The 14,194-nt window shown below is 42.6% G+C and overlaps 1 protein-coding gene across 1 annotated transcript; it reads left to right on the top strand.

Moving 5' to 3' along the window:
* Window positions 1-235: 235 nt before the first annotated feature.
* On the top strand, window positions 236-12,867 carry LOC308251903 (L-threonine 3-dehydrogenase, mitochondrial; the record flags this gene model as incomplete). Its single annotated transcript, XM_080675561.1, has 8 exons — window positions 236-419; window positions 2,529-2,571; window positions 3,242-3,312; window positions 6,280-6,429; window positions 6,527-6,699; window positions 7,899-7,989; window positions 11,839-12,108; window positions 12,728-12,867. 8 exons carry the CDS (start codon window positions 236-238, stop codon window positions 12,865-12,867), a joined length of 1,122 nt encoding a protein of 373 aa, XP_080531687.1.
* Window positions 12,868-14,194: the final 1,327 nt, after the last annotated feature.

Raw genomic sequence — 14,194 nt, 5'->3', positions numbered from 1 at the left:
ATGAATCCAAAACATGGCTTTTCTAGTGAACTGACAATCTTTTTTTAAAAATTCTTTGTTTTTGAAAGTGTTATATATGCCTCCTTTTCCCCCCATTGACCTCTCCCCACCTGCTCCCTAGTGAGCTGACAATCTTAATGTTAATTCTGGTTAAGCTGTTTGTGTTATGAGGGTTTGGGACATATAGGTTCCATAATGAACTCTGCTCCTTTTTTCTTACAGGGTATTTGAGAAAATGCCAGTCCTTAGGATGCTGCAGCGAGTTATGGGCCAGATGCTGCAGAGCCCCGCCTGTGGCTGTAGAGCAACTGCTTTGCCCGGCCGGGTCCTGGGCACCTCCCCTTGGCAAATTCCAGCAGATGCCAACTTCCACTCTGCTTCTCTATCTGAAACAGACCAGCCACGGGTCTTAATTACAGGTTGAGTTTGTGGCTTGATTATTTATCTTCTGTGCAGCTTCTGTGTGGTTGTGTATTTGTTTTTGGAATGTTTGACATACTATCAGCTAACATTTATACATCACAGACTACCTCTTCTGCTTTTGACTTCCTTCAGAATATTGCAAATCTCTAATCTTTATTTCATCACTGTGTGCCAGCTCTTGTTTTCCCTGCCATAATTTTTGTTGTTAATCCTCACCCAAGGATGTTCTTACCCATTGATTTTCAAAGAGAGTGGAAGGGAGGAAGGGATAGGGGAGAAGAGAGAGAGGGAGAAAGGGAGAGAGAAACAGCAATGTGAGAGAGGCGCATTGATTGGTTGCCTCTTGCACATGCCCTAACCGGGGCCAGGGATTGAACCTGTAACCCAGGTTATGTGCCCTTGACCTGGAATCAAACCCTTCAGTGCATGGGCTGACAGTCTAATGATTGAACTTCACCAGTCAGGGCTCCCTGCTATAATTTTTAATTTGAACTTCACCAGTCAGGGCTCCCTGCTATAATTTTTAATTATCTGAGGAAGGAACTAGGTAGCTGGGGGCCCAAAAGCTGTTGTGGATCTCAGTTCTACTGCCTTATTAGGATCTTCTTGGGAGCAAAGGCTCATGGGAGTGTGCAGGATGAGAGCATGGATTCTGAAATCAGGAGCATCTTTTCTTGTCGAAATTCCTCAACCTAAACTCAGTGTCATTCATCCCAAGCAGTTACTACATGTTTGTGTGTTGGAGACAGAGAGGATGAGTTAGGGCCTTCCTGGAAGAGCTCACTCCCATCATCTCATGTTACCATCCGTCTCATTGTCACCAGACTTGCTCCCTGATCCTCCTTATCCCTTGTACACCCATTGCCTGATTTTGTACTTGCCTCACTGCAAACTTCACTCCCACATACTTCCAGCCAATCCAAGCCCATCTCTGATTTAATTGACATGTTTTATTTCCTCCTTGCCAGGTTTTCTTCCCTTGGCTTTTAGTCATAATCCTTATTACATCCCTCACAGTGTGTGTGTGTGTGTGTGTGTCTTTCACTGCTTCTTTCTCTTCTTCTGCTGTGAATGGGTTTCAAGTGTTGTGGGTTCCCCTCAGCACTTTCCTCTCTGATTCATTCAGCCTGTTGTCTGCTGTTTTACTCCCTGCTACGTTCACTAATGAAGCATCTTCCAGGGCCCATGTGAGCATCAGTGGGCTTGGTTTCAGTCCCATGTTAACCTGTGCTTACAAGAAATCCCACTTTCTGTATCTTCCTGCCTCATTCATTTCTCCCAAATGAAATTTATGGTATGTTCCTTCAAATGTGCTCCCAGCCCCACCAACTCTCCCATTTCTATCAGTGACATTTTTAAAAAATATTTTTATTGATTTTTAGAGAGGAAGAGAGAGGGATAGAGAGTTAGAAACACCAATGACGAGAATCATTGATTGGCTGCCTTCTGCACGCCCACAACCCACGCATGTGCCCTTGGCCGGAATCGAACCTGGGACTCTTGAGTCCACAGGCCAACACTCTATCCACTGAGCCAAACCGGCTAGGGCTATTAGTGACATTTTTAATGCCATTTTATTGATTTTAATGCCTTTTTGTTGATTCAGTTATCTGCCCCTTTTTTCAGATAACTTCTTGGTTTGTCCCCCCTCTTTCTCCTTTCACATCCCACTCCAGTTTTGATGGAGGATGGGGTCCTGGGAAATCTCACCAGGGGCTGAGACAAACTATATATTTGTCTGAGTATTTTGGCACTTGTAGTAGACAAGCTTCAGAGCGATCAAATAATGAAGGCAAAGCTGGGAACAAACTTCTGGCCCCAGGAGCTAGGAGGTTGTCTGGCTTTCTTGTGATTTTTCTCTTCCTACACCCTTTCTTCCCTCCAGTGAATTTGTGCTGGAGAGAGGTTTGTCTCTGGAACTAATCTTAGCTGTATCAATTTCTGTCTTCACTTGGAGGAGGTAATTCAATTCTATCAGGCCAACCTGGGACTTTATCTAATTAGATAAGATTATAACTATAGCCTTATTCCATTATTCCATTCTGGGAATAATTGCTTTGGTTAGATTTGGATTTAAGTTTTACTTTTTCCCCCCCTTTCTCTAGGGGGTCTTGGCCAGCTTGGAGTGGGGCTTGCTAGCTTGTTAAGGTAAGAGCCCTAAAAGCTGAAATTTGAAATCTGAGTTCTTCAGTAGAGGACATTTGTCTTTGGTACCATTTAACCATTTAATCTTTCCCCTCCCTTCCTATTTTTAAGATGCCATATCTAAAGTGGCTGTTTAGAATATATTTCCTTTGGCCTCTTAATATCATAGACACTGTGGCAGGTCTGGCTCAACATCTCCCACACTGGTCTTTTGTGCCCTCTCTTTTCTCACTTAGACAGAGTAAGACACCTAACTCCAAATGAATCACTTGATTTTTAGATGTTTAGGGGCAGAGGGAAGTATGACAAGGAATAGTGTGGGATTTAGAGGGCGTGGGTTGAAAAAATAAGAGCAAGAAGAGAAGAGAAGAATGGGGAGGGGGAGGTAAAAACTTATGGGTACAGGGAAGAAATTGATGGCAAACATAGGGATGCTAAGGGGTGAAAGTAGAAACAGAAGACGGGGCTGTGAAAAGGGAGAGGGAGGCCTGAGTGTGGTCAGAACTGAGGGTGTGTGTGTTTGGGAAGAAGCGGGAGAAAATGCATGGGGGGGGGGGGGGAAGGGGGGATTCAGAGGCTGACCGCAAGTTACAGTTCTTATTTGAAAGACTGTTTTCATAGAACCAATTATATCCTAGCTGTACCAACTCATGTGTATTGATTTTCCCTTTAGGAAACAATTTGGGAAGGACAATGTGATTTTGTCTGACATAAGAAAACCCTCCGACCAGGTGTTCCATAGTGGTGAGAGATCATTGCTTTTGTTTCTTTCTTTTTATTTTTATTTTTATTTTTTTTATTGTTTAAAGTATTACAAATAGTAGTACATATGTCTCCTTTTTTTTTTCCCCATTGACCTCCCCCCGGCCTCCCCTACCCCCCGGTACATGCCTTTACCTGCCCCCATCCCCCAGTGTCTTGTATCCATTGGTTATGCTTATATGCATGTGTACAAGTCCTTCGGTTTATCTCTTACAGCCCTCCCCCGCCCCCCCCGCCGCAACCTCCCCTGCCTTCCCGCTGTAGTTTGACAGTCTGTTCAATGCTTCTTTGCCTCTGTATCTATTTTTTCCCCATTTCTTTCCTTTAAAAAAATCTTGCCTCTGCAGACTAGAAATAAACATACAATAACAAAAAACGTTTGAGTCCCAATTTCAGTGTCCAACAGTTCTGAGTCCCTGTTTCAATGTCAAACAGTTCCTTATGTGTACATGTCAGCAATAATATCTGGATGGTGGGCACATGGTGGTGGCAATGCAGGTCCGACCCTCTCTGGTTTGGTCCTGGGCAACCTGATGCAACGCACAGCTGCTGACTGCTAGCGTGGCAAGGTGTCGTCAGCGTCTTCCATCTTTGGACTGTTTCTCCTCTTATCTTCGTGGTTGGAGCAGACCTGTCAATTCCTCTCTGTTGCAGGAATCCACATGGTCTTGGAGTTGTTTTCTGAAACTATACAAACATATTCTTGACCAAAAGTTAATAAAGGAATCTTTTCTATATAATTGATTTGGGATCCTTTTTATTTTTGCCCAAACGATTTTCCTTTGTCTTATTTAGACACCATGTGTGTTTTTCATGGGTGTCTTGCTGTTAGCATTACAAATGAAAATTAATTTTGTAAAGTAAAAATTTTCTAGATGTAATTTACTTTTGTTTTTATCTTTACTTTCCAAAGTGCAGTTAGAGAAGCAGCTCATGGAATCTGTGTGCCACAGCTCTTAACCAGGCATGTGCATTAAAGAAGGAGAAGTATTGAGGCACAGATGTGTCCTTGGTAGTTCTGTAAAATGTCTGTAGCCATGCTGCTGCTCATTCAAGTGTGACAAGAATACGAGAGTGCTGAATGTAAAGTAAAGTTTTTGAATAACATCTTTGGCTATCATGTGGAGTAGTATCTTTGGAATAAAAACATTGATTACTGTTCTTTTAATATATATATTTATTGATTTTAGAGAGGAAGGGAGAGGGAGAAAGATAGAAACATCAATGATGAGAGAGAATCATTGATCAGCTGCCTCCTGCATGCCCTCTACTGGGGATGGAGTGCACAACCTGGGCATGTGCCCTGACGGGGAATCTAAATGCAACCTCTTGGTTCATAGGTCGATGTTCAACCACTGAGCCACACCGACTGGGCATTTCCTGTCTTTTTGAGTTTTTAGTTAACTTATTGGCTCAGAGGGCTAGCATACAAAACTCAAATCCTATAATGTGGAACTTTAAAAATTTGGAGAAATTAATCCTCATATTTCAACACAGACTTGCTCTTAATCTGTGTACACACACACACACACACACACACACACACACACAAATCTCAAACTCCACTAAATCAGAAATGTTTTTATAATGTCTTCTTGTTCTTTCTGATTCAATATCATCCTTTTGCTGTTTATGGTGGGGAAGAACGGTAATTTGCTATAATGGGAAAATTGGCATTGAATAAGATCAGCTTTACCTCCAAATTAACCGGGTACTATAAATTCATGATTTGTGGTTCTTCTATACTAGTGATTTTCAACCTTTACATCTCATTGTACACATAAACTAATTACTAAAATTCTGTGACACTCCAAAATATATATTTTTGCCTATCTGACAAAAAGAATAGGTATAGCCAAAACCGGTTTGGCTCAGTGGATAGAGCGTCGGCCTGCGGACTGAAAGGTCCCAGGTTCGATTCCGGTCAAGGGCATGTACCTTGGTTGCAGGCACATCCCCAGTAGGAGGTGTGCAGGAGGCAGCTGATCGATGTTTCTCTCTCATCGATGTTTCTGACTATCTATCCCTCTTCCTTCCTCTCTGTAAAAAATCAATAAAATATACTTAAAAAAAAAAAAGAATAGGTATAATTTTGATTCATTCATACCAGATGGCTATCGTTGTGTTGGCTGTTGAATTTTTTTAAAATATATTTTTATTGATTTCAGAGAGAGGAAGGGAGAGGGGAGAGAGAGATAGAAACATCAATAATGAGAGAATCACTGATTGGCTGCCCCCCGCACGGGGATCAAGCTGGTAACCCTGGCATGTGCCCTTGACTGGAATCAAACCTGGGACCCTTCAGTCTGCAGGCTGATGCTCTATCCATTGAGCCAAACTGAATAGGGCCATTTTTTTATTTGACAATCTAAGGGAAAAGAGGTCAGGTCCCCACACTAAATAGTCAGGTATTGCATGTTTTAAAATTTCTTGTGACATATTGGTTGAAAATCACTGTTCTGTACCATGGTATTTTGTTTTGGTTTTTAAACCCATTTCTCTCTTCCTTTAAAAATATGTAACTTTTAAGCAGAGTGAAATCACTCTGCATGTAGGGTTGATGTTAACAATGCTGACTGGAGCCAATTGCCTGGTTGTGACCATATTTCTCCGACTTACTCTGTTTGATTCTGGCAAGTTCTTAACCTCTCTGTGCCTCCGTTTCCTCATCAGTAAAATGTATCTACCTCAAAGGCCATGTGAGAGCTACATATGCAGAAAGCCCTTAGAGCAGTGCCTGCAAGTCTAAGTCCTTATAAGCATTAGCTGTTGTCAACTGTGAGGCAGTTGTAGTTGATGATTCTTCCATAAGTAAAATGCCCAATAGCGTCGAAGTGGTTTAGTTACCAAGTTGGTATTAATGGAATTCACAAGTCAAGGGGTGGGGAGGACATTTAGCTTTCAAACCCCAAACTTCTCACTTCTGTGGCTTCACCATGTTCCTTGTAGGCCCATTTATTTATTCCGACATTCTGGATTACAAGAATCTTCGAGAGATAGTGGTAAATCACCGCATCACCTGGTTGATTCACTATAGTGCTTTGCTCAGTGCGGTTGGAGAAGCAAATGTATCCTTGGCAAAAGCAGTAAATATCACTGGTAAGTCTCTGGATCTTGCCCAGTATGACCTGTTTGTCGATTTTTCCAGTTCTTCAGCAAGGGGTTGTTCAGTTGTGATACTGTCTGTTGATTTCAGGATTGCATAATGTTCTGGATGTTGCCTTGGAACACAATTTGCGATTGTTTGTGCCCAGCACGATTGGAGCTTTCGGACCTACTTCTCCCCGGAACCCAACCCCTGATCTCTGCATTCAGAGACCCAGGACGATCTACGGGGTGTCCAAGGTCCACGCCGAGCTCATGGGAGAAGTACGCATGGCTTGGCAAGATGACTCAGTGTTTTCTTTTTTGTTCTTTTGCCTCAGACACCTGCTGGTTTATCCTTGGAGGGACTTCCCCTTCCCCCATCCCAGCCCCCAGAAATTCTCATAAACTGATTATGTTTGCAAAATGGCATGTACAGATAGCTCCAGAAGAACTCAGCCCTCAGCCATATGGTACCACTCAACACTTCCTAGAGGCCACTCAAATGGCATTTGCTGTCCTTTTATTTGTTCAGTTCTTCTCCCATTATTGGTAATTATTGTTGGTAACTGTAAATAATTTTTTAAATCCTCACCTGAGGATATGTTTTTTATTTTTATTTTATTTATTTATTCATTTTGAGAGAGAGAGAGAGAGAGAGAGAGAGAGAGAGAGAGAAACAATGAGTGGTTGCCTCCTGCAGGGGCCCAACTGGGGATTTTTAAAAAATATTTTTTATTGATTTCAGAGAGAAAGAGAGAAACATCAATGATGAGAGAGAATCATTGATTGGCTGCCTCATGCACAACCCTCAGTGATCGAGCCTGCAACCTGGGCATGTGCCCTAGCCGGGAATCGAATTGTGACCTCCTGGTTCATAGGTTGATGCTCAGCCACTGCACCATGCCGGCCGGGCCTAACTGGGGATGGAAACCACAACCTAGGTATGTGCCCTGATCAGCAAACAAACCCACAACCTCTGATACATGGGATGATGCTCCAATGAACTGAGCAAACTGCCAGGGCTGGTTTTATTCTTTTATACTCTGTCTTTATAACTCTCTAGCAAATTTTAGTTGGTGTCTGATCCTTCAGCGGATGTCACAGTCGTTGCTCTCCAGTCACCCGCTGTCCTCCCCTGTACTCTTTCCAGTGCTGCTGTGCAGGGACCTGCTTATGGAGAATTGTGCAGGGCCATGAGCAGGGACTCCCCCCGAGAGAAAGGGTGGAAATCCCTACTGTGGGCTGAGTTACTATTTACAATGTTGATGTAACCCCAGAATGATGATTTTTTGAAGATAAAAGTTGAAGTTATTTATTAAAGAAAAATGAGAGTCTGTTAGAAATTCTGGAGTCTTCCTTTCCTTCAGGAAAATTTTAATATAACTGCATGGGATGGTATTTTAGAAAAAGGCTGTTATTTCTTTGTATTGCTCTATCTGATTTAAAAGGTTTTTTTAAACTAAGTTTTCTTTCTTTTGTAGTATTATTATTACCGGTATGGGTTAGATTTCCGATGCCTGAGATATCCTGGCATCATTTCGGCTGACTCCCAACCTGGAGGAGGAACAACCGGTAAGTGTTGCTTCTTATTTCTTTCTTATTAAGAAGAAAAAAAAAGGTGTTTTTTTTTTTTTTTAAGTTGTTATTTAGCGAGAGAGAGGAAGGGAGAGAGTGAGAGAGGAACATCAGTGTGGGAGAGAAACATAGATTGGCTGCCTCCTGCATGCCTCCTACTGGAGATTGAGCCTGCAACCCAGATATGTGCCCTGATGGGGAATCAGAGAGCTTTTGGTGCATGCGATGACACTCATCCAACTGAGCCACACAGGCCAGAGCTTCTATTTCTTTTGTTTGTAAGATAGGGAATAGTGTGATGGATCTGCTGTCTCTTTAGATGTATGCTGATGGAGTTTCTGCATCCTCTCCAGGAAGTGCATCTGAGAAGCTCATCAAACACTATTGACTTACACTTGCTAAGGGCAGCTTATGCCGGTGTTGGAAATCCAGCTCAGGATGGGCCACTGGTGCACAGTGCTGGAATCAAACAGTTAATATTCAAGAATTTGTTACCCTCAGTGTAGGAAGACATATTTAAAAGGAACATAAGCATTACCATTATTATTATTAATTTGAACTCAAGCACGCATTATATTTCCTAACTCCTACATTAGAAATACTTCCCATATGTAGGGTCCTGAGATACACTATAAAAGATACTTGAAAAATCTGAGGGATTTTAAAAGAGGCTTTGGTTTTTGTTACTTTTAAATAGCTTTTGCCTAGTCCTGGCTGGATAGCTCAGTTGGTTGAAGGTTCAGTCTCCAGGCAGAGCACATTCCAATGAATGCATGGCTAGGTGGAACAACAAGTCAATATTAACATTATTAATTAATTAATTAATTATTTTTTCACCTTAGTGTGGTGCTTCTCCAAGTATGGGAACCCCTGTGTATCCCTGAGACCCTTTCAAATGGCCCAAGAGGTCAAAACTATTGTCTGTCTCATTTTATTTTATTTTTAATTTAATAAATTTTTTTTTAATTTAATAAATCTTCATTGTTCAGATTATTACAATTGTTCCTCTTTTTCCCCCCATAGCTCCCCTCCACCTGGTTCCCACCCCACCCTCGGCCCTTACCACCCCCTCTCCCCCCGCCACTGTCCTCATTCATAAGTGTACGATTTTTGTCCAGTCTCTTCCCGCACCCCCCACACCCCTTTCCCCCCAAGAATTGTCAGTCCACTCCCTTTATATGCCCCTGATTCTATTATATTCACCAGTCCATTCTGTTCATCAGGTTTTTTTATTCACTTGATTTTTAGATTCACTGTGTTGATATATATGTATTTGTTGTTCATAATTTTTATCTTTACCTTTTTCTTCTTCTTCCTCTTCTTAAAGAATACCTTTCAGCATTTCATATAATACTGGTTTGGTGGTGATGAACTCCTTTAGCTTTTTCTTATCTGTGAAGCTCTTTATCTGCCCTTCAATTCTGAATGATAGCTTTGCCGGGTAGAGTAATCTTGGTTGTAGGTTCTTGCTGTTCATCACTTTGAATATTTCTTGCCACTCCCATCTGGCCTGCATAGTTTCTGTTGAGAAATCAGCTGACAGTCGTATGTGTGCTCCCTTGTAGGTAACTAACTGTTTTTCTCTTGCTGCTTTTAATATTCTCTCTTTGTCTTTTGCTCTTGGCATTTTAATTATGATGTGTCTTGGTGTGGTCCTCTTTGGATTCCTTTTGTTTGGGGTTCTGTGCACTTCCTGGACTTGTAAGTCTATTTCTTTCACCAGGTGGGGGAAGTTTTCTGTCATTATTTCTTCATAGGTTTTCAGTATCTTGCTCTCTCTCTTCTTCTGGCACCCCCATAATTCTGATGTTGGTACGCTTGAAGTTGTCCCAGAGGCTCCTTACACTATCTTCATATTTTTGGATTCTTTTTTCTTTTTGCTTTTCCGGTTGGGTGTTTTTTGCTTCTTTGTATTTCAATTCTTTGACTTGATTCTTGTGATCCTCTAGTCTGCTGTTGGATCTCTGTATAATATTTTTTATTTCACTCAGTTGTATGCTTAATTTCTAGTTGGTCCTTTTTCATATCCTCGAGGGTCTTGCTAAATTTATTGGCCTTTTATAGAAAATTCTTGAAAAACCTTATAACCATGGTTTTGAACTCTATATCCAGTCCTTTGCTTTCCTCCATTTCTTTCATTTGTGACCTGTTTCTTTGTCTCCGCATTTTGGTTGCTTCCCTGAGTTGATAGAGTGGCTTTGTGTGCTATGTGTCCTATAGGGCCCAGTGGCTCAACCTCCCCAGTTACCTGAGGTGGACACTGTTGGTGCACCGCTTTGTGGGCTGTGTGCACAGTCTTGTTGTAGTTAAGCCTTGATTGTTGTTGGTATCACTGGGAGGAATTGACCTCCAGGCCAATTGGCCGTGAGGATCAGCTGTGTCTACAGTGGGAGAACTTCTGTGCTGGAGACACCCTTATGGGAGAAGACTTGCAAAAGCCTCTGTGCTCAGCTTGAATGGGGCGGAGTCTCAGGGCGGAGCAGATAGCATTGGTTTCCCATCAGCCCTGCCCTAATAGGCCCCTGTGTCTCAGTGTCCCATGGTAATCACTGCAAGCACCTCTGAGAGAAAGCCGCCCTCGAGTTCCACCTGCTGCCAGACAGTCCAGTTTCTCTCCGAATGAGTCTGGGTCCCCAGAGTCTCACCCAGAACTGGAGTTCAGTGCAGTTGGGAGCTTTTGTCTCCCTCCCACTTGAGAAAGCCAGCCGTGTACTCAGTTGCACGTGCCTCAGTACCTCTGCCTTCCGCAGTTCCTCCGAGTCTCAGTGTGCTTTTCTCTTTCCTGACAGTCCAGTTTCACCCCGTATGAGTCTGGGTCCCCAGAGTCTCACCCGGAACTGGAGTTCACAGTTGGGAGCTTTTGTCTCCCTCCCGCTTGAGAAAGCCAGCTGCGCACTCAATTGCCAGTCCTCTCCGCTCGCGTGTCTCAGTACCTCTGCCTCCTGCAGCTCCTCTGAGTCTCAGTATGCTTTTCTCTTTCCTTCTAGTTGTAGAACTTCCACTCAGCCAGCCTTCCTGTGGTTCTGGATGATGTCCGTTTTGTCTTTTAGTTGTAGTTTTGAAATTGTTGTGCGAGGCAGCAGGTTAGGTGTTTACCTATGCCGCCATCTTGGTTTCTCCCTCCAAAACTATTGTCATATCAATAGTAAGCTGTTATTTGCCCTTTTCACTGTCCTTTCCAAGTGCACTGTGGAGTTTTCCAGAGGCTGCATGATGTGTGACAGCACAGCAGACTGAATGCAGAAGCAGATAGGGGACAGTGGTCTTCTCGTCACCAGATAGTAAAGAAATTTTTCAAAGCATAAAACATGCCATTCTTCTCACTAAATTTTCTTTTGTTAGGAAAATACCTCCTTTTTCATATAAAATATCATACATATGAATATATAATGATCTGTTATTGTCATTTTAAAATACAATATTTAAATATTTTTCTCAGTTAATTCCTGATACAGTAAATATTAATATAATTCACATGAAAAATACCTCATTGGAGGTCCTCAGTGGTTTTTTTAAAGAGCATAGAGAGGGCCCTGCTGGCATGGCTCAGTGGCTGAGTGTCAAACTATGAACCAGGAGGTCACGGTTCAATTCCCAGTCAGGGCACATGCTTGGGTTGTGGGCTTGATCCCTAGTGTTGGGTGTGCAGGAAGCAGCTGTCCAATGATTCTCTCTCATCATTGATGTTTCTATCCCTCTCTCGCTCTCCCTTCCTCTCTGAAATTTTTTTTAAAAAAGAGCATAGAGAGGTTCAGAGACTAAGATGTTTGAGAACCACTGCCTTAATCCAAGAGGCTCACTCATGATTTTGTTCTAAGAAGACCCACTGACAGGATTTTTTTTCAGACTATGCAGTCCAGATTTTCCACGATGCCATAAAGAATAGCAAGTTTGAGTGCTACCTGAAACCTAGCACGAGGCTCCCAATGATGTACATTGATGACTGCCTCAGGGCCACCCTGGAAGTCATGGAGGCCCCGGCAGAGTCCCTCTCTATTCGGACTTACAACATCAATGCCATGAGCTTCTGCCCCGAAGAGCTGGCCCAGGAGGTTCTTAAGCACATACCGGAATTCCAGATCACATACAACGTGGATTCTGTTCGACAGGCCATAGGTTGGTACATCATTGCCATCATTGCAATCCCCTTCAAACCAAGGTTAAGCTTCACTCTGCACTGAGTCCCTTGAGGACATAATCCGTGGAGGATAAGTAGAGCATGAAGCCTTCCTGAGGGTCCTGGCACCCTCTGAAGAAGGAGCTGTTGAGTCAAAGCCCACAGTGGCTGCAGTTTAGGAGATGATATCTAAAGTGGGTGGAATGGTTTCATTCCAAATAAACAGCTTGTCGGCATTTCACTATTTTACAGTTTCAACATAAAACAAGCAGACATAGCAGGAAAGGAGCCCTCGGTTTTCAAATGCCGTGACCATGCCACTCTGTGGCCCTGAGCACCTTTGCCTATAAGATTCCTACCTTATGAGTTTGCATGAGATTTTAATAGTTTGTGACAATTCACAGTGCCTGACAGAAGACGTATAATACAATCTTCTAATCTAAGAGAGCGACTGTGTATGCGCATAGCAGCTGCTCTGGTCTGCTCAAAGGGGGAATTTCAAAGAGGGAATTTCTCTTATGGTACCTTGTATGATAGACTATTATATAAAGTGTTCTAAACCTTTTTGCAATTCTAGAGCCTGAAAAACTTAAGCTACTCTTCTGTACCTTTTCCTAGCGGATAGTTGGCCGATGAACTTCGATGACAGCAATGCTCGTAAGGACTGGGGATGGAAACATGATTTTGACCTTCCAGAGCTGGTGACGACAATGTTGAGCTTCCATGGTCCCCGTAGCAGAGTTGCCCAAGCTAACTGAAGGACTCAGAAGGAAGAGCTTGTGTATCCTGGTCTGCTCTCCAGGGAAGACCGTAATGACCCCAACCAAAGTCATAGACACCAAAGACCTAGAGTATCCAGAGTCGAGGCCTAATTAAACTAAATTTTAGCAGTTCATATTGAATTGCTGGATGGAGAATCGAGTTGGCTTTAACATTTTCAAAATGCTGTTCTAGTGGTAGAACTTCTAATTCTTTGCTGTGTGCCTAACTTGTCCAGACACCCATATTACAGAATGAAGACTTAAGTCATAATAATTTCCATGTCCTTAAATAAGATAAATTGACTATTTCTGGGAAGGTGGAAGTTATATGACACTTTGTGTTTAATTAAATTCAATTTAAATATCACTTCTAAGTCTCTATTCTCTTGACTAGAGACCAAAGATTATATTTTAAAGACTATATATATCAAAGATGATCTCCTATTTAAAAGTACTCTTTATATCCTATCAGAATATAAAACATGTTTGATATGTTTATTAATCCCATGTTCATAGTGTTCAAAAGATTTTAACACTCCTTCAAAAATTATCACTTCTCATATATTTTTTCTGTAAGAAGGTATATCTGTAGGAAATTAAGGATAGCAAAGACGATGTAAGCTGTGAAGGGTAGTGCCTCTCTTGTTTTGATTGCCTTCCTGTTAGTGAGCTAAGTGGTAATTAGCAGGAGTATAATTCCCTTACTTGGCAATGTCTATCTCCCAGAGGTGCTTATCTAAATATTCAGGTTTCTGGGCTCACCTCTTCAAGTTGACTCAAATGGAGATGGGCATCTAAGTGCCGCCAGTTGTCCTATTGCAGCTCAGGCCCACTAGTTTATACCAATTCCAAACACTATTTTCTGAGAACTTCTTTTGTTACAGCCTTTGTTTTATGCACTCTTAGATTGAGGCTTCAGAAGAGCTACCCTGAAGCCATCCTATATACTAAAACCCTAGTGTGCAAATCAACCGAATGGCAAAACAACCTCGTGAAACGACTGATCATTATGACGTGCACTGTCCTCCCTCTCAGTCCCCCAGAGGGAGGCAACCAGCAGCTGCGATCAAGGGTTGGGGCCAGCCAGCAGGCAGCGCCAGGCCGCCAGCTGAGGCGGGTGCCAACCAGGGCCCCCGATCACCCTGCCCACCGGTTGCCCCACAGATGGCCCTGATCGCCAGCCAGGCCTAGGACCCTACCCTATATATTGGAAACAGTCTCTTAGATTTAAAAATTAAAACCTGGCAAGGCGACTCTAACACTGAAAAAACAGGACGATGCAGCGATGACATGCATGGACTCTGGCTTGCACATTTTATGGTCA

This window comes from Plecotus auritus, assembly GCF_963455305.1.
Source record: "Plecotus auritus genome assembly, chromosome: 6".
NCBI classification, from domain to species: Eukaryota; Metazoa; Chordata; class Mammalia; order Chiroptera; family Vespertilionidae; genus Plecotus; species Plecotus auritus.
This window is presented reverse-complemented; position numbering and strand designations above follow the sequence as displayed.